General features: G+C 41.1%; 1 protein-coding gene across 6 annotated transcripts in view; it reads left to right on the plus strand.

Annotated features, from left to right (window-relative positions):
* The first annotated feature begins 3,337 nt into the window (after positions 1-3,337).
* The window catches only part of Abhd12b (abhydrolase domain containing 12B), a 36,363-nt gene continuing 20,466 nt past the window's right edge, over positions 3,338-19,234 (plus strand). For 5 of the 6 annotated variants that reach the window (XM_058584522.1, XM_058584524.1, XM_046461085.2 and 2 more), the window contains exons 1-8: positions 3,338-3,499; positions 8,221-8,348; positions 9,193-9,295; positions 10,954-11,073; positions 13,217-13,247; positions 16,560-16,605; positions 16,714-16,843; positions 18,102-18,139. In XM_058584522.1, the coding sequence (XP_058440505.1) occupies positions 3,405-3,499; positions 8,221-8,348; positions 9,193-9,295; positions 10,954-11,073; positions 13,217-13,247; positions 16,560-16,605; positions 16,714-16,843; positions 18,102-18,139 (691 nt within the window). In that variant the 5' untranslated portion in view covers positions 3,338-3,404. The remainder of the gene's footprint in view (positions 3,500-8,220; positions 8,349-9,192; positions 9,296-10,953; positions 11,074-13,216; positions 13,248-16,559; positions 16,606-16,713; positions 16,844-18,101; positions 18,140-19,234) is intronic. The other variant, XM_058584523.1, reaches the window with a different exon arrangement.

The following is a 19,234-nucleotide window of genomic DNA, read 5'->3' on the forward strand; positions in this document are numbered from 1 at the left end:
TTAGCAACTCCTCAAAAATTTAACACAAATTTGCCCGTATGAACCAGAAATTTCACTACTAGTTATGTGTTCAAAAGAAATGAAAATGTATGTCCATACAAAACCTGTACACTTACAGCAGCATTATAATAGGCAAAATGTAGAAACAACTCAAATGTTCATCAGCAGGTGAATGGGTAAGCCAAATGGCCATATTCAGTCATAAAAGGATTGGAGTGTTACACATGGTTAAACCTTGAAAATATGCTAAGGGAAAAAAATTCAGACAGGAAAGACCACAAATTGTGTGATTCCATTTATATAGAATATCCAGAATAGGCAAATCCACAGAGAGAGAAGGTAGATTAGTGGTTGCTCAGGGCAGACAAAAGGGAATCATGGTGAGTAACTGCTAATGGGCATGGTTTTTTTTTTTTTTTTTGTGGTGATGAAAATGTTCTAAAATTAAATACAATGATGGATGCACAGCCCTGAATATAGTAAAACTACTGAGTTTTATACTCAAAAAAGGATAAATTTTTTGGTATGTGAATTGTGTCTCAGCAAAACTGAATTCAAAGGAAAAGAAAATGCAAGGGGGATAGATAGAAATTTTCTATTATTATTCTCCAAGTAACAGAAAATTAGCAATTTGTCGTTTTCTGGTTCTTCAGTCCAAATGCTTTGTCACCAGCTGTTTACCTCCACAGCTGTGTGGCAGCTGAGAGACCATCACTCTTATCCTCCATTTCTTTTATTACAGAATAATTTTAGGTGGCAAAATTAACCTATTTCCAATTGAGATTTTTTTCCTACTAGTTCAAATAACAGCTAAACTCTTGATTTCTGATATATTTGTGCCAGTGACTTTGTTTAAACATTTACACAGTGTAGCATAGGATACGCTCATTTATGTAGTTTATCTGTGTATTTCTTTTCTTTCTTTCCTTTTTTTTGTATCAGAGATTGAATCTATGGTTGTTTTGGATGTTTAACCACTGAGCTACATTAACAATCCTTTTTATTATTTTTTTTTATTTTGAGATAGGGTCTCACTAAGTTGCTTAGGGCATAAGTTGCTGAGGCTGACTTTCAACTTGGGATCCTCTTGCCTCAGCCTCTCAAGTCACTGGGAATATAGGTGTATGCCACTGCACCTGGTTTAACTGTATGTTTCTTAGGTCACTTTTCTAAATGTCAGGTGTGGGCTGGAAGTACAGTTCAGTGGTAGAGTGTTCACCTAGCATGTGTGAGGATCTGGGTTCAATCCCTAGCATTTGATCCCCAGCATCACTAAAACAAAGTCAGGTTTGTTGATATAAAATTCATATTCAGCCATTTCACCCTTGAAAAATTTCCAGTTTCGTGAATTTCAGTGAGCATTTATAGTCATGTAACCACTGCAGAGCCTAAGACAGTTTCCATTACCCTAAAATGTTCTGGCATACTCTATTGTAGTTAACTCCCCTTTTCCATCTCCAGTCCCTGATTGGATTTCCTTAGGGCACTTTTCTCCTGTTTGTTTGTTTGTTTTTTGACACTGCGCCACATCCCCAGTCCTTCTTTTTTATCATGAGACAGGCTCCCACCAAGTTGCTGAGAGTCTCCCTAAGTTGCTGAGGCTGGCCTTGAATTTGTGATCCTCTTGTCCCAGCTTCCAGAGTGACTGGGATTACAGGCATGTGGAATCAAACCTAGTTCACGCTTCATTCTAAGGTTAGTCTCTCTACAGATGGGATCCTGGTGTGTATCCTCCTAGGGAGTCCAATATGGTACCTGACATTTAAAAGACACTCTGTCTATAGGTGCTTAATAAATGAATGAACTTTTTTTTTCTTAGATTCTGCCCAATCATGTTGGAGACTGCTCTCTGATTTTCCCTTTTCCACCCCAAAGAAACTACCTATGGTGGGAAAGCCTCTTCCTGATCCTTAATTCTCATGATGTTATAAAAAATGGCAGAAAGTGATTTTCAGCTTCCAAGATTTGGTTGATCATTTCAAGGTGTCCCTAGAAATTGGGCTTATGTTGACAACTTTGTGGCCTCAATTAGCAGACAGGCTTCTATTCTCTCAATCTAAACAGATGGAAATAGAATCTGGGGCCATTCTGGCTGCTTTTCTCTTTTCCCTCTGCTAGCTACCTCTGGTCCCTTCATTTTCATAAGGCAAGAAAGGCCTAGAGTCTTATCCAGAGCTCTCCTGAACAAGTTCTGTGAGATTCCAGACCATCTTTATAACCAACTCCTGGAGTGGAATCAGACATCTGCTTGAACCTTTCTCATCATGCAGGGAGTAGCCCTGTGAAAACTCACTTGCAGCTGCCTCATCAATCAGGCTGAGATTCCATTGGTCCTTCTTCATGGATCTTGTTCTGTCTTGATGCGAATCAGGAAACAAACATTCCCCGAAGGGTTGTAAGAGGCAGTGAACACAATCTCCTTCTGTCTGGCCAGTTCTATGAAATGGTCTAGTTCTCAAAAAGAACACTTCTTGAAAATTGTGTCTTTTCCTCCACATTGTCCAATTATCCTCTAGCAGATGGGTCCCTATGCACCCACCTTCTGGGGGCTAGCAGTCTCCTGCTCTGTCCTCTGCCCAAACAGAGCAGGCACCACAGAAAATTACACTTCACCTCTGGTGATGCTGCACCAAGGATGCGTCTTCATCCAAGACAAAGCCTTGATGCTGGCTGGCATCAAATTGCATCCCTTTTCTTCCCTTTTATCTCCACACTTGCGCCCTGTGGCTTCCCTGGAGCAGTTCTGGTAGACTCATAATCCCAGCTTCTAGGAGAAAATTATGCAATGCAAGTCTGTACCAGGTGCCAACCATTACAAGGTGTGAACAAAAATGGGGTTCTGTTTTATAATGCTAAATAAACAAAACAACCAAAAGATTTCATCTTTGGATACTGGAATAACTGTAGTTCATAACCCAATGGACAGATCAAACATTGCTCAACCAAAGGATGCCAAAGAAATTCTTGCTACAGTAATGATATGAAGATCTTTTTACTCTGTGCCTATTAAATGTTTGTTTGAGTTCTGCCATAATATTACTTCACGCAGGCCTCTTGCTCCTGGGTGCACATGGAGGTATAATGGGAATCAAATAAAAATGAAATGCTGCATAGCTTCACTTAGGATACTTTTTGTTTCTATTGAACATCTATCTGTGTATGTATGGGGGAAGCAGGGAGCACGCTGTGCCAGGCAGAAGCCCACTCGCAGGCGGCCCCTGGCTCCTGCGGCGGGTCCAGCACCTCCCGCAGCACCACGCTGCAGAGCACCCCGCGCCGCCGTCCGCCTGGCGCCTCGAAGAAGGGCAGGCGTGGGCGCCGCAGGGGTGGGGCGGACCAGAGTGGCAATTCCCTAGGCGGTGGCGGTGGCGGTGGCGACAGTTGGGGGCACAGCACAGCACGCGATGAACTCTCAGGACTGCGAGGCGGACGCGGCCCCTGGGCCCCCAGCCTGCGACTACGTGGCCACCTGGTGGAACATGGTCCTGCGGAACCTGCGGTGAGTACGCCCCGCCAGCGACACAGGAGCCCCTATGGCAGGACAGAGGTCGCGCAGGGCGAGCGTGCCGCCGGTTCTGACACAGAAGCCCTACCCTAGCCCCACTTCGCGGACCCCTGGCCAGGCACTGCGGCACTAGGGGGCTTCAGTGGCTTTCAGAGTCCTGCAAGTTCCCAGGGCTCCTTGGCATGGTCTTATGCTCAGTCTTGACCCCCCCCCCCTACCTGGGCCAGTGAATCTCACAGAATTGACCTCCAGAACTTAAAATTTTAGGAGGGGAGGGGGTTTGAAGTTGAGATTTGAAATAGAAGTCGGGTTCCTATACCAACATCTCTTTTATCTATTTTACTAATATACAAAATGGATTTTGATACTACTAACAGTAGTGGTAATAAGAATATACTGTGTGCAATTATCTTTGCTGGTCTTCTTAGGTCAAGGAACTGTCAGTGTAGATGGAAAAAGGTCAGAAAGTTGCTGCCTGGCTCCCCAATGTGAATGATCAGGTGTGCATTTAAAGAACACCTCCACAAATGCTAAAGCTATGTAGTACATTGAAATCTCAAAGTGGTGTTGCCTGTGCCAAGTTCTCACATTAAATCTGGAAATGTCTGTATATCAGAGATATATATATATATATATATATATATATATATATATATATATATATATATATATAAAACTTCTTCCCATGGGTTGAATAATAATTTTTAGTTACTGGAATTGATTAGCAACATACCACCAGTCTTGTTCGCATGGAAACCAGGTATTGGCTGGAGACCTGGACACGGAAGACTTGTATATTTCCTGTTGTTTTATTGATGTGGTAAGATATTGGCATTTTTGTTTATATTTCTTCTTTCTATTCCTTTTTAATTTGTGTGGATGACAAAAAAATCCCAGAATCGTATCCAGACACAGGAGACTTCACTTTGGAATGTGATGATGACCACTGGGGATCTTTTCTCTTCTCTTCCTTCCCTAGCTTAGTGCAGTTATCATAGAGTGGCTCTCTCTGATGAGGTATGCAGAACCCATACCTCAGCAGGACACCTTTGGAATATTCTGTCTGTACTTTTCAAATTTCACAATCATAGGACTCTCCGCTTCCTGCCCCACCTCATTTGGTTATTCTAGGAAAGCTGGCATCGGCCACCTCTCCCTTTTGTGTTTTCTGTAGACTTAATGGCTGATTACTTAATGTCCATACTAATAGAGCATTGATTAGGTAGAGATTCAAAGCTGCATTTTCATTCTCTTAGAGAACAACCTACTTTTGTTGATAATGGAGTAGGAAGTTGGGAGTTAGGGACCCCATGATTTATATTACTAATTAATAAAAAATAACTCTCAAGAGATGATCTCTAAAAGGATAAAGTACCAGTGGTTTTTTTTTAATCGAAACAGATTATTGATTTAACATAAAACATGTTAAGGCCGAGGCATAGACCTGTTTCTGGCACCTGGAATCCTTTTAGTTTCTTGGAGCCAAGTAGGTTTAAATCAGCAGATATTCATGGAGGACTTGCTGTGTGCTTGGCCCTGCTTATAGTGCTAGGTCTATTGTCACATTTTCAGAGGCTTAAGGAGAACATTTAATCATATTATATTTTCAGTGGTAGTCTATTTATTTACTTTTCAAAAATTTCATCTGACATAATTGCTACTTAAGGTGGGTTGGTCCTTTACAGTAAGTCTCCATTGCAAATGATCTTTAAATTGGAAAAAATGGAAAACATTCCCAGGAAAGAAGATGGCATAGGTCAAAGGTTATTTTCTTCCTTATTTGCCTGTGTCACCCAAGTTGTCACATTCTAGAGTGCTTAGTAATATGCAGATAAATTTAGTCATTCTTCTCACAGGTTATCACTATCTGTGATGCTCTTTCCTATATCCTGGGTTCAAGGAACAAATGAAATACACTAATAATAATAATAATAATAATAATAATAACCCTGTTCTTTTAGAACTCTCAGTGATCTCTTTTCAATTGTAGTTCAAAATAAAGAATAAAAGAATGAAGCCCTCCCTTTCTCCCCCAAAACTCTAAAAGTCATGGCTCATGAAAGAAATACACCTTTCAGCCTTCAATCTGTGGTTCAACAGATATTTAGTGAACTTGGCTCTGTGCTACACAGGTGAGATGTAAAAGAAGCACACATACCACATGGTTCATGCCTGGCACAGTGAGGGGAAGATGGGCTAATAATGAGAAAACTATCAGAGAACAAAATAGGGTCAAACTGAGGCCCATTATAATTAGTGGGAGGGATGGAAAGAAAGGGAAGGTCACTGTGGGAAGATCTGTCTTGGGAGACTTCCACCAAGAAGATACACTTGAGTGTGTGTGAAGGGGTAGGGGTGGGATTTGGTTTGGATGATGCATCTTGGTACTCAGTGATCCACACATGCTGGCTGCATGAATCAGCAGGTAGGAAGGATGTACAAAGCGTCTTCATATTTGGAATAGTTGTTTGACCAAATGTGGTTGGATTTGGGCTCCCAAAAGCTGGTTTGCAGACACCTCTGAGTAGGAATGTTATCAGCTCAGATTCCACCAGGTTTCACCAGTAAGAATTATCCATCTAGGTGCTGTGCCTCTGTGGGATACTTCATGGTTATAGCCACCACTGATCAAAGGGCAAACAAAGAACACCAAGGCACCAAGCTTTTTTGATGTGGCTGGCTGGTAGCAGAGATTGAGCTGAAACTGCATCCTCTGCTCAAATAAGGTCTATTAGCCACTGGTGACTTTTGATCCCCCACTGATCTAGGGGAAGTCAAATTGACAACCCCCTACTTAAAAGAAGCGCCTTTGCATTATTGATGCTCTGAGGAATCTGGTCACTCTGTTCTTTTCCCGCAGTGCTTCTCACAGAAGTGCCTTGAGCTATTTGAGAGAAGGGTCGTGTATGAATTATTCCTTTAAAAAAGAAATACATTTCCCTCCACTGCTTCTGCTTCCCAAGCAGACCTTCAAAAGATAACTTAGCGGGAGACTGCCCTGCCTACCTTCAAAAGATAACTTAGTGGGAGACTAACAGGCAGGGTAGCAGTGAGTGCAGGGAATCTGGCAAGAGCAAGCAGGAGGCAGCCCAAACTGGGAGCAGGCACAACTCTGCCAACCTGTGTTCCCTTGTGCCCATGTTGCCTTGATCTGTGGCTCAAAGTGGTTTCCCTAGGTTTTGATTTCTTATCTCTAAAATCAGAACAATGACCTCTTTTTCCTGCTGTCCTCAGGGGGGTTATTTTACAGTGTTATGAAACAATCATCTTCATTTATTTCTTGCTGATTTTATGAGTAGGTAGTTTCCCATGTGCAATGTGTTTGAAGAGCCATCTACTATCCTTAGCCCATTTCTTTTCCACTCTTTCAGAACTACTGGGAATCCATCTTCTCCCTTCAGTACTTGAGGGAGAATTAATATTTTAGAGGGTATTTCTTTGGTGACTTTGTCATCAGAGGGCTCCTGAGAACACAGAAACAGCAAGGAGGAAAGAAGGTGGGAGGAAGCAGGGACCCAAGAAAGCACAAGAGTGCAGATGTGGAGAAGGGGATCCTAAAATAAGAGTCTCTAAGAACAGAACTATGCCAGAGGCTGGCCTTGTTCCTGGGGTTCACTTTGCCTACCTGAAGGGCAAGTTGAACTCAGCAGGAGAGTGACAGCTCACTGTAGTTATCACAGGGGTCAGGCAGACTTGGGGATGTGTGACTCATTCCTTGGCCTGCAAGGTTGGGAAGGACTTTTAGCTTTGTAGACTCCTCATTTGTGAAGCAGAGGTAACACTTATCTTCTAAACTGCCTCTGGGGTAGCAGAAAAATCAGGGCAATTGAACAGAGTGCTTTCTATCTTTCCAACCTTACAATATGACTACATTGGGCAGTCTTAATGTTGGTAGATCACAAAAGGAAAAGGATTTATTGAATAGATGATGTGGACAAAAACTGGAAGCAGATAATAATATTAACCTCCTGTGTCCCTCATCTGTCAAAAATGGGAGGCCATCTTGACCTTCATGAGAGATGTGATTCAAGACAGAGTGGAATTAGTGACCCCCATGGACAAATCATCACATTGATGGTTTGTGTCATAGAGGACAGTAGAATGCGCAAGACGCCGATGGTCTCATCCCACTTCTTCCAGGTCCCACCCACCTGCCCCCCACCCTGCTCCTCACAGGTGCCTCTCCTCCAGGAATGTCACTCAGAAGTGGGGGTGTTCTCTCATTGGATTTTTTTTTCCTCCTAAGACTCAGTCAGAAGAGAGAAGATCTAATGATGTCACTCACTGCTTTATATAGTAGGAACAACAGCTAACATGTGTAGTGCTGCGTTGTGATGTGATTTTTGAACACAGAAACTATTAAGCTGGCTGCATCTTGTTTACTAATGATTTTGGGGTCTAGTTTTGGCCTTCTATGGGGCAATACGGAGGACAAATCTGACCCTGGTGCATTCGTCAGCTCTTGCCCTCCTTCCCTGTCATGCCCTGGCCTTTTCAGGGACTAGACAGGGCTCTGTCTTCCTCACTGGGTTCCTCTTCAGGGCCCAGCTTAGACAGTGTGTGAAGTTGTGTGAAGGATTTTGCTTAAATGCTGAGTTACCTGGAATGCCCAATATTAGTCTCTAAAGTTTGATTTGAACTTTGGGAGAAAAAAACAAAACAAGTCAAACTTGGACTGATTTTGAAAACCTTGTGTGTTTCCCAATATTTTGCAGATCTCTTCCACACTCCTGTTCAACACTCAGAGGAAAAATTGCTGCTCTGTACATCAGCTTTACTAGTAAACCATTAAAAGAACACATTTTCCCTCCTCTGATGGACATGCTGATTTATTTTAATTTTTGTAAGTGTATACTTCCCATGAATTTTCCCCAAATAAAGAACTCACTGTCCTTAATGTTATAATATAATGAAAAAGACTTGTAAATTATAAATTTGTGGCTAGATTTAAACAGTCTGAAACCTATTTTCAGTATTGATTTTTGGAGGCTAGCATAAATCCTTTAAGCTGTTGGGAATAGGCAAAGACACTTGTGACCGGGCCTTGTGACTGGGGTTTCAATTCGGGAGCTCAGTCTTCAAGTTAGCTGTTGACATGGATACCTAACTGCCCATGGAATTATGTTTTTCTCTTTTCTCTCTTATAAGAATGCCTTGGAGAAGTAGGGGATGGGGGAAGAAAAGAAAAAGGGGGAGGAAAGGAGAAGGAAGAGAGCAGGTAGAGGAAGGGTCTTCTGGGTACTTTCAGTCAGTGTAACAATCCTAGCTCTTACTGACCAGCCCCCTGGTATACCTCAATCATTTCTGGACTTAGGCTAATGATTAGGTTTTACTTCAGTGGCAGAATATTCATTGTTTCCTTCTGGGCCCTCTTACCTTATCAGAGGAATGGTTTTCTCTGCTTTTAGGTAGAGCCAAAGATAAGGATTGGACAAACTCTCTTGCTCTATTGTGGGCTACCATGCTGGTGCTATTATAAAATCTAGCTTTAGGTTTTGTTTCTTTTTGCAACTAGTCTGCTGGCTAGCCCTAGTTGATAAAACTCTTTGCAAGTCATTTAGTGGCTTGCAACCTAGAAACCAGTTTGCCTACAAAGACTCATTCCTGTTTTTTTTTTTTTTTTTTTGGTTATCATTAAAAGACTTGGAATTTGATTGATTCTGTAGTCAATAATTTCTATTTTCCAGACAAAGCTCCATTTCTTGTGGATTTAAAGAAACCAGAGTCAAAGATTCCTCACACTGTGAACTTCTACATAAGGGCTGAACCCCGAGTGATGCTGGGAATCTGGTGAGTACATGGATTGGACACTGAGATGCTTGATGGACCAGGTTTTCCTGTTAGAAGGGCAAAGGGGAGCAATGCTGCCTTACCTGTCTGCGTGGGGGTTGGTGCTCCTTGGGAATCGTTCCATAACACCTTCTCCTTACATTGAAATCTGACCTGATTAATTCTGCTTCTCAAGAATTTTTTGCTTCAGAGTGTGAGGTCAGATGTTGCCCTTGGCCTGTGGGCTCAGCACCTCTTCTTACTCCACACCACCCTTGTTATGTCTTCTGCTCCAGGCACGTCAAGCCACAGTTCCCCAGGATATGCTTTGTCTCAGCATGTCATTCTGTCTCATCTTCCTGCATGGCCCTCCGTTTGCATAGCTAATTGTCTACTCATCTTTTTTGGGTTTTGCTTTAACTGACAATTTTAAGGAAAGTCTTTCCTTAGCCCCCATTTTAAGTATGTGCTTTGGTGGCTGCCTGTGCTTGTAATGTCCATGAAGACATTTTTTTTTCTCATAATTAAATAAATGTTTGTGTGATTATTTGGTTAATGCCTGTTTTCCTTACAAGACCACAGCTTGCAGAGAAGACAGACTTTGGTGGTGGGCTCTGATCGATTAGCCTAATTCTTGGTACATGAAGGGCATGCAATAAATATTTGTCAGATGAAGCCAGGAACGTTCTATTGCCTTTTTCTGTTATGCTTAACTCAGTATTTTCTTGTTTGGTTCTACTACTTATTCTTGGCTGACAAGTTTCCAGTGCTCTGTTTTATATTGCTTCTTCCTGAGTTTAAACCTCTGATCATAGAATGTTTGAGAATCAATATGGGTGCACATGATTTCTTTCTATCCTGCAGGGAACAGGTCAGCTAACAGTGTTGGAATTTGGAAATCTTTCTGTTCTTTGCTTTTTCCCCTCTGGCCCTCTGTTTGGTGAGGTGGTTGTCCTCATTAGAACCAACTCACTCAGGCAGTGGTGCCTGTCCCTTAATAATCAAGAGAACAGAAGCTTTGCCATTTCTTGACCTGTTTTGCAAGTCCCTGTGACATGTCATGTGTCAGCATTTGCATTTTTAGGGTTCTTTCATTGGTTTAGCAAGATGGAGGAACAGGACCACACAGGTATTTATGATCACAAGGTCACATGATTTCATGGATAGAATAGCTTGGCTTCATGTTAAAGTTCTCTTTCCTACATAACTTGATTTTTCCTTTAAAATCTCTCTAACTTTTTCTCTTCAGCCAAACTAATGGCAGATGGCAAGTATCTATTATCTTTTACTTGTCTCTATTTGTTTTTGGTTATTTCAATGGACTGCACCTAAGAACTGGAGTCTTGAAAGCTTAATGGGTACAAGACTCAGGAGAATTTAAACAGTAAATGGTTAAAAGTGTTGCCTTTGTTCATGGGCCAGTGGGTCAGGACAGTAAGATTTTCATTATAAGATGTTTTGTGGTATTATATTTTAATTTTAATTGGTGCATATATTACTCAGGTAAAAATTTAAAAATATTCTAGAATAGAATATAAATATAATATATGAATGTATAAATAATATAAATATATAAACACACACACACACAGGTGCCCCATAATGAGGGCCTCAGATTTTGGCAAGGAAGGAGAATTCCTCCCTCTGTACATGTTTTTGATAACCTCCTTCCTCTTCAGGCACACAGTCCCCAGCTGCCGGGGAGAAGATGCCAAGGGGAAGGACTGTTGCTGGTATGAAGCAGCCCTTCACGATGGGAACCCGATTATTGTTTATCTTCATGGCAGTGCAGAACATAGGTCAGTGCCTCTGTTTGCATTTTTTTTTCTTTAAGGAGATTAAGAGCATCTCAGTGTTGCTGTGGGAGAGTGAAGCAGGATTCAGTTTTTAAACTCTGCTGGCATGTCTTCACACATTTTTTTTTCCTTTTTTGAAATCTAAGGGTGTTCTGGCAAAAGACTTCTCTTTAGAAAATTGTTTTATGAGAAGAATAATATGGATCCTTAACTGGGATGGAGAAAAGAATGATTCTTCCAAAATCTGGATGTTGATTTCAGAGAAGGCAGTGGTTCCTTTACTCCTTAAGAATATCCAAAATGATAGCTTGAACCTGTTGTCAGAGTCAAAATGGAGTCTTTTTGTCAAGTTTGAACCACAAAGTCAATAAATAAAGCCAGAAGGTTATGAAGATTTGCATGCATCTATGTCCCATAACCTGATAATAGGAATTATTCACAGGTCACTCTGCCAAAACCACAGCCTGGTACAAAGCCCACTTCAACCTTACACAGAAATACTTGTGCAAGGACATCTGCCCAGTAACTCTCTGTTCAATCTCTGACTGGTGCTACCCTTGTTATTAATCCTTGTAGCAGAGGCTTATCATTTCAAAATATCTTACGTAATCCTCCTGATTTTGCATTTAAGAACTTCCCCTTGCCTCATTCTTTTTGAATACATTCACAGTTTACTGTGGCATACATAGTTCCACGGCAGGGCTCTGCTATTCCTGGATATTCTCCAAATACTCTTAGCAGAATCTCTCTCTGATTGTTATTTAGGTTGACAAACCCATGGATGACTGGAAAGGGGTCAGGCATGCTTTCTGAGGGAAAGGAAGATCAATTTCCACATCAATGGACTTTTCAGAAAACTACAGTGGAGAGTCCTTTATTTAGCATCAACCCTGTTAATTAAAAGTATGACTCCTAAGAGAAATCATCTGGAATTCTGACCACAGGAATTGGGGGCCATCTGACTAATTCTAGTCTAGAATATTCATGCCTCACCTCACTCTCTAGTCCCTACCTTGCTTTGTAAGGAAGAACGTTTCCAGGAAGACTGGCTGTCCTTTGATGTACTGTCAGAGCTGTCCCTGGACCTGTCTCATTACCTTAGGTGATGGATATGAGCCATGACTGCACCTCTTTGGTCTGGGGAGGGGCACTGAGGCTTGAAGCCCACTGGTCTCCATTCATCTCTGGAGGGAACTTCCAGCTAAGTGACAAGCCCTGGAATCTGCCTCTTGGCTAGCTTGCCAAGAGTGTCTTTTTTCTCCCTATCTTTTTTTCCTATCAGGTGATGTCTTTTTCTCATGACTTGCCTTTCCTCAAGGGGCTTTCTTGATGTGTCCATTTCAGAATCACATTTGTTGAGGTTTCCTGCGGAATTCGGCAGTCTTCGACATTGTTCAGTGCAGTGTAAACTTGGGCAGGGTGCTGCAGTGTGCTTATTTGAAGGATCAGGGGGAACATACTACCATGTGTGCCTCTGTGTGAATCTGAAATTGCCCCCAGTTGTCCTAGAGTCATTGGTTCTGGGGTTGGCCACACCTGCCTCTTGGCTTCTGCCCAAGAGTCTCAGCTTGCTGCCAGAAAATGGTTTTTAAGAATCCTCTGCCTTTTGACTCATTTTTGTTAGTGTGAGGATAATCAATATGGTTATTTTATGGAAGAAACATCTTTTGTCCTTGCAGGACAGGGAGCCTCACTCCTTCACCTCATCTTGTGTTCAATGACACAGGCGATGGGATACAGGCAAATTATAATTTAGTGCAACTTGACTCCATCATCCCTTGTTCTGAAAAGTAATTTTCTGGAACTTACTTCCCTTTAGCTTCTAAAAGTATTCCTAGAGATAAGTCTAGTTGCATAGAAATGAAAGGAGATGGATTATCAGTACTTCATCAGATGCTCACCTCAGAGAGACTTGGGCGCCCAATGCTTTGTGTGGAGAAATGTCCAGCAACAGGGCCATTGATCACTCTCCCTGAAACATCTAAGCTGGCTCTGCTACCAAGAAGCAGTTCTCTTGCTCTCAGTTGTTTATTTCTCTAATCTAAAAAAGAATGGCATGAAATGCCAACAGCATTTGAGTGATTTTTATTGAACTCATCATCGTAATTCATAATTCTTATTTTTTTTTCCCTAACCCCTTTTACAGGGCAGCCCCTCACAGGCTTGAGCTGGTAAAGGTATGTCTGAAGAGGCCTCACAGAAGTTTGTTTGCTCCTTCCTTCCTTCCTTCCTTCCTTTCTTTCTTCCTTTCTTGGTGGTGCTGGGGATTGAACCCAGGACCTTGCTCATCCTAGGCCAGAGCTCTACTACTATGCTATATCCCCATGTCCTGAAGAGGCCTCAAAACATCAGTTCTGTATATCCCCATTGATTCTCTTCTGGGCTATAGTCATAAGATCTCCTTAGGTCCTTAGCCTGGCTATCTCCTGAGAGGTCCCAGGGTGAGTTGTGATGTCTGGGACCTCATACACTTTCATGCACTGGTTCCCTTCATCTCAAAAAAAAAAAAAAGGTAGAAGACACTTAGATTTTTCTACCCGCCCCACCCGCCGAAGGTTAGGGGATAGATGTATTAAATGGGAAATTTCTTCTCCTTGTATAAGGATCTCTTAAGTGGTATAGAACAAAAATTCCGAATGTCTTCTTTTAAAAGTCCATCAAACCCTGGCTTTAGTCCTACATAAAGTTTTGTAGAGTAGCCTGGTGGCTGCGCTGTGCTGTCCTCACTTCTCACTCCAGTTTGTTGGGACAGTCCCTGCATTTCCAAGTGGGAACATGGCTGGCTCTCCACTTAGCCATATCTGTCTCAGAACTGGTCCAGCGAGCTGCCTGTTGATCCTCTGCAGTTAGGTAATCTCTGTTGCAGGTGCCTGGGCTGCTATTCCATTATTGACCCTGAGGCTTGGTCTTTCCTCCCACACACTGGCTTCCTCCTCAGTTCTTTCCAGCCTATAAACTGGCCTATAATCTGTCCTGTAATCTAGGCGTATAATCCTGCCAGCCTCAGTATCTCTAGCACTTCTTCACCCGCCCTCCCTGTGCAGTCAGGAAACTCCACTCCTTTCCAGACCTCCACCCATATCAGTGCATCTCACAGGTGACCCTTGCCAATGGGTTGTGCTAGGTGAGATTAAAAACTGAGCACTGGAGAGTTTCAGTAATTTGTTCAGTCACCCAGTTTTCAGAGGAAGGAGGATATCTATTCATTGTGGGTTAGCTTTCTATTCCACATTGGCCCTTTGCTATTCGTACTTAGGATACGGTGAAGCAGATGATGATCAGAATTGAGGGGTTTTTTTCCCCTCCCACTCAGAGCTGAATTGCATGACCTCAGTGTTCCCAGAAAGAAGAGTTGTAGATACGAAAAGAAGGTGGCTAGTCCCTGTCATGGTTAGGATGGCTGGGGAAGGCAGTGGCTGGTATGACTTTTCCCCTGGCACCTTTTGTATACCAAGTGCTGCCTTCACCATTGCCCAATAGGACCAGGCTTCCAGAGCCTCCCCTTTTCTACTTTGGATAGGTTCTTTCTTTCAAAAAACAAATCTTTTTTTTTTGTATCTGGGATTGAACTCAGGGACACGCAACCCCTGAGCCACATCCCCAGCCCTATTTTGTATTTTATTTGGAGGCAGGGTCTCACTGAGTTGCTTAGCACCTCGCTTTTGCTGAGGATGGCTTTGAACTTGCGATTCTCCTGTCTCATTCTCCCAAGCTGCTAGGATTACAGGCATGTGCCACCTCTCCTGGAAGAAAACAAGTCTTTATTAAATTCTTCCTTGTTTGCTTGCTTCCTTCCTCGATTCTGTTCCTTCAATCACTTAGTACAGCTATTCACATTTATTTGTATTTCCCCATCTTTATTTCTCTTTTTATATGAAGAGGAAATATGTCACTATGATTGCCTCTATATATCTAATACAAGTTTATGTTGTGCTCTTTTAATACTGTTTTGTAAATATCCTTCCATGCTTTTAGTTATCATAATTAACCAATTTAAAGCTTCCTATTTATTTACAAACTTTGTTTACTTAACTCCTCCATTATTGCTAGATTTTTTTTTTCTGAATTCATTTTAAATAGTATTACTACAGAAAACTTCAAGCATGTATTTTTTTAAATTTCTTTTTTTTATGGGACTGGGGATCAAACCTAAAGTTTTGCACATGTTATGCAGGCACTATATCCCCATCCCTTTTTCCTTCTTTTTTGGCATATTTTCCTAGAGATAAATTCTTAGGAGAAGGACTTGCTGCTCTTGTTGTCCTTGAGTTGTATTGTCAAATGGTCCTTAAATACATGTGCCATAAGTAACACATGATTATTCCCATTTCTCTGAAGGCTTAGCTGCCACGTGTGTTAGCTTTTCTTGAGGGATTGTAATTTGAATTGATATTTAAAAGTTCCATTTAATTTCTAATTATTAGTTCAACTTATATTTAAAATGTCCTCAGTGAGGTTTAGCTGCTCACATCTGTGCTGAAGGAGGGGAAGCACAGTACTTGGACATAGGCAGAATCTTGGATCTGCCTCTGAAAACTGGGTGATAGAACAAATTACTGAAACTCTCCAGTGCTCAGTTTTTTAATTAATTAATTAATTAATTAATTAATTAATTAATTTATGGTACTGGGATTGAGCTCATTTAACCACTGAAACACATTCTCAGAGTTTTTCATTTTTTTAATTTTGAGATGGTCTTGTCAAGTTGCCTAGGGACTTGCTAAGTTGCTGAGGCTGGCTTTGAACTTGTGATCTTCCCACCTCAGCCTCCTGAGCTGCTGGGATTACATGAATGTGCCACTGTGCCCAGCTCTCAGTTACTAAAAATCTGTAAAATGAGAATAATATCTAACTTACTGTCATGAGGGTTAAATAAAAACTGTCTGCACATTAATAATTCATTCTTTTTATGTCTCTTTGTCATTGTGTTTCACTTCATATAAAATTATTTTTTTCACATTCTTTCCTTCTTGACCTATGAGGGGCTTGGTGGTGGTTTCATGTGTTCGCATGATCTCTAATTTTGATTGAATTTAATTCTTTAGCTGATCATATTTAATATAAATATCTTCTTAATGCTTGATTGCCTCTACTACACCTGTGTAGCGTCCTTATTTCTCAAGGGAGTTCTTTAAAAAGACAACATGCAATCAGGTATTTTAATATGTCATCCATGTAATTCTCCAATAATCCTAAAAGTAATGTTTTTTACTTTTCAGAATAATGTTTTTACACTTAAAAGTTCAGTAACTTGGCCAAAGCCACTCAGTTGGTAGGTGTGACCCTGACAGTCTGACCTTGCTCTGCGAGGTTGCTTTCCATCTTTCCCACTGAGTCTGAGTTCCTCAGGTTTGAAGACATACACTAGATTTCAAAAGTACAAATTTCCCCCACCTATTAAACCACCACGAACAGGGACATGGACCTATTAAGGAGCCTTTCCTGTTTACACCTTCAGTTTCAAGTGACGGCAGCTCTTTGTTACCCAGGTGCTGAGTGATGGTGGCTTTCATGTTCTCTCTGTTGACTACAGAGGTATGTGTTAAGAACAGTGTTCAAAGATTTCCAAATAAGCAGGAGGCTTTTTTGATGATCGCTTGTTTTGGGGATAGTGATATTGTGCTTGCCTTTGCTTGCTGCCAGGGTTTGGGGACTCAACGGGGAAGCCCACGGAGGAGGGACTGACTGCGGATGCTATTTGTGTCTATGAGTGGACCAAGGCAAGATGTGGTGCCACTCCTGTGTGTCTCTGGGGCCACTCTCTGGGCACAGGGTGAGTGAGAGCTGAAGATGTGTCCTTTGGTGGGGACTTGGGGCTTTAGGGTCACATCAAAGGCAGCCAAGAGCAGGGGAAGGGGCACTGAGCTCTAGGAGATAGGGTCTCTTTTCTGGTTTCTCTTCTTCTCCAGAAGTGGCTAGAGACCTTGCTACCTCAGTTTGCCTGTTTGTAAAACAAGGGAGGGTCCTGTCAGCTCCATGGATCTAGGACACTGAAGTTCATTCTGGACTTTCCTGGAGAGTTTTATTTATTTATTTATTTTTTTAGAAGTGTCAAATTAAATATTTTATTTTATTTTTTTTATTGGTTGTTCAAAACATTACAAAGCTCTTGACATATCATATTTCATACATTAGATTCAAGTGGGTTATGAACTCCCATTTTTACCCCAAATACAGATTGCAGAATCACATCGGTTACACATCCACATTTTTACATAATGCCATATTAGTAACTGTTGTATTCTGCTACCTTTCCTATCCTCTACTATCCCCCCTCCCTCCCCTCCCATCTTCTCTCTCTACCCCATCCACTCTCCTTGTTTATTTTCCCATTCCCCTCACAACCTCTTATATGTAATTTTGTATAACAATGAGGGTCTCCCTCCATTACCATGCAATTTCCCTTTTCTCTCCCTTTCCATCCCACCTCATGTATCTGTTTAATGTTAATCTCTTCTTCCTGCTCTTCCTCCCTGCTCTGTTCTTAGTTGCTCTCATTATATCAAAGAAGACATTTGGCATTTGTTTTTTAGGGATTGGCTAGCTTCACTTAGCATAATCTGCTCTAATGCCATCCATTTCCCTGCAAATTCCATGATTTTGTCATTTTTTAGTGCTGCGTAATACTCCATGGTGTATAAATGCCACATTTTTTTTTATCCATTCATCTATTGAAGGGCATCTGGGTTGGTTCCACAGTCTAGCTATTGTGAATTGTGCTGCTATGAACATCGATGTGGCAGTATCCCTATAATACGCTCTTTTAAGGTCTTCAGGGAATAGTCCGAGAAGGGCAATAGCTGGGTCAAATGGTGGTTCCATTCCCAGCTTTCCCAGGAATCTCCTGGAGAGTTTTAAAGAAAAAAATTTTTATTTAGGGCTTGTGGAAACTCTTGAAATCCTGTGCAAGTTTGTGTCAGAGAGCTCAGAGGTTTCATCAAATACTCATTCTGGATGTTTTGCATTTTGTGTTACTTAATTGACTATTAAGTCATTGCTTCACATATGTACTAATATGCATTGCTTTACAGAGTTGCAACAAATGCTGCAAAAGTGTTAGAAGAGAAAGGTAATGTAAAATGCTTCCATGGTTTAATTTATTGGCTTCAGGTGGGAAATAGAAAGAATCAAGAAACTGTTGTGTCCACTTTGAACACAGAGATGCCAATGGTGTCCTTTTGAGGACAGTTCTTTGCAGGTAACAAACGTTCTTTTCTTTACTTAATATAAAATAATGGTTGCTCTGGGGGCTATGAAATTTCAAATTAATATCAAGGGAAGAATTAAAAATGCCTTAAGATGAATTTTCTTTGTGAAGTGATGTTAATTAAAATTTCAGGAGAGGAAAATGACATTATGAAAGGATAGTCAGGACTTGGTTTCTGCAGTCCTTCTTATATAATAGCTATGTCAATATTTCTTCAAGCAATTTATTTATTTATTTCATATCAGGGATTGAACCTAGAGCGCTTTACCACTGAGCCACATCTCCAGCCCTTTTTGTTTCTTATCTTGAGACAGAGTCTTGCTAAGTTGATTAGGGTCTTGCTAAGTTGCTGAGGCTGGCCTCAAACTTGTGGCCTCAGCCTCCCAATTTGCTGGGATGATAGACATGTACCACTACACCTGGTCTCAAAGTGATTTGAGAATAGCTTGTATCAGAATTTATTGAGTGCATTTGTGAAAAATGTAGGTTTCCTGGATCCTACCTTCACAAATTAGAATCTTTATGAATAGGGCCAAGAAATATTTTTTAAGATAAAAAATTGGAATTTGCTTCATATATAAAATATTGGATCAATAAAAATATTAATTACCTGAATGCTATCAAGTTTCAAAATTCCAAAACTCAATTCTCTACTTTAAACCCTTTCTTTTGTTCTTTTTTCTTTTTGCCTTGCTGGAGATTGAACCTAGGGCTTCATGCATTTTAGGCAAGCATGCTACCACTGAGCTACACCTCCAACCCCCTTTTCTTTATTTTCATATGTCTAGTTATTTTTGATTAAGTGCTAGTAATTTTTATGGGTAATCATAGAGATGATTTAAGACTTGGGGTGATGTTGTCTTTTTCCAAAAATAATTTACTTTTCTTCTGAAAGGCAGTTGTGCTACTAATAGAATACTTGAATCCAATCAGAGATTGAGCTGATTCAAAGCTCTG

Source organism: Marmota monax, unplaced genomic scaffold (assembly GCF_021218885.2).
Source record: "Marmota monax isolate L192 unplaced genomic scaffold, Marmota_monax_Labrador192_F-V1.1 WCK01_AAM20220418_F8-fsc00001, whole genome shotgun sequence".
Taxonomy (NCBI): Eukaryota; Metazoa; Chordata; class Mammalia; order Rodentia; family Sciuridae; genus Marmota; species Marmota monax.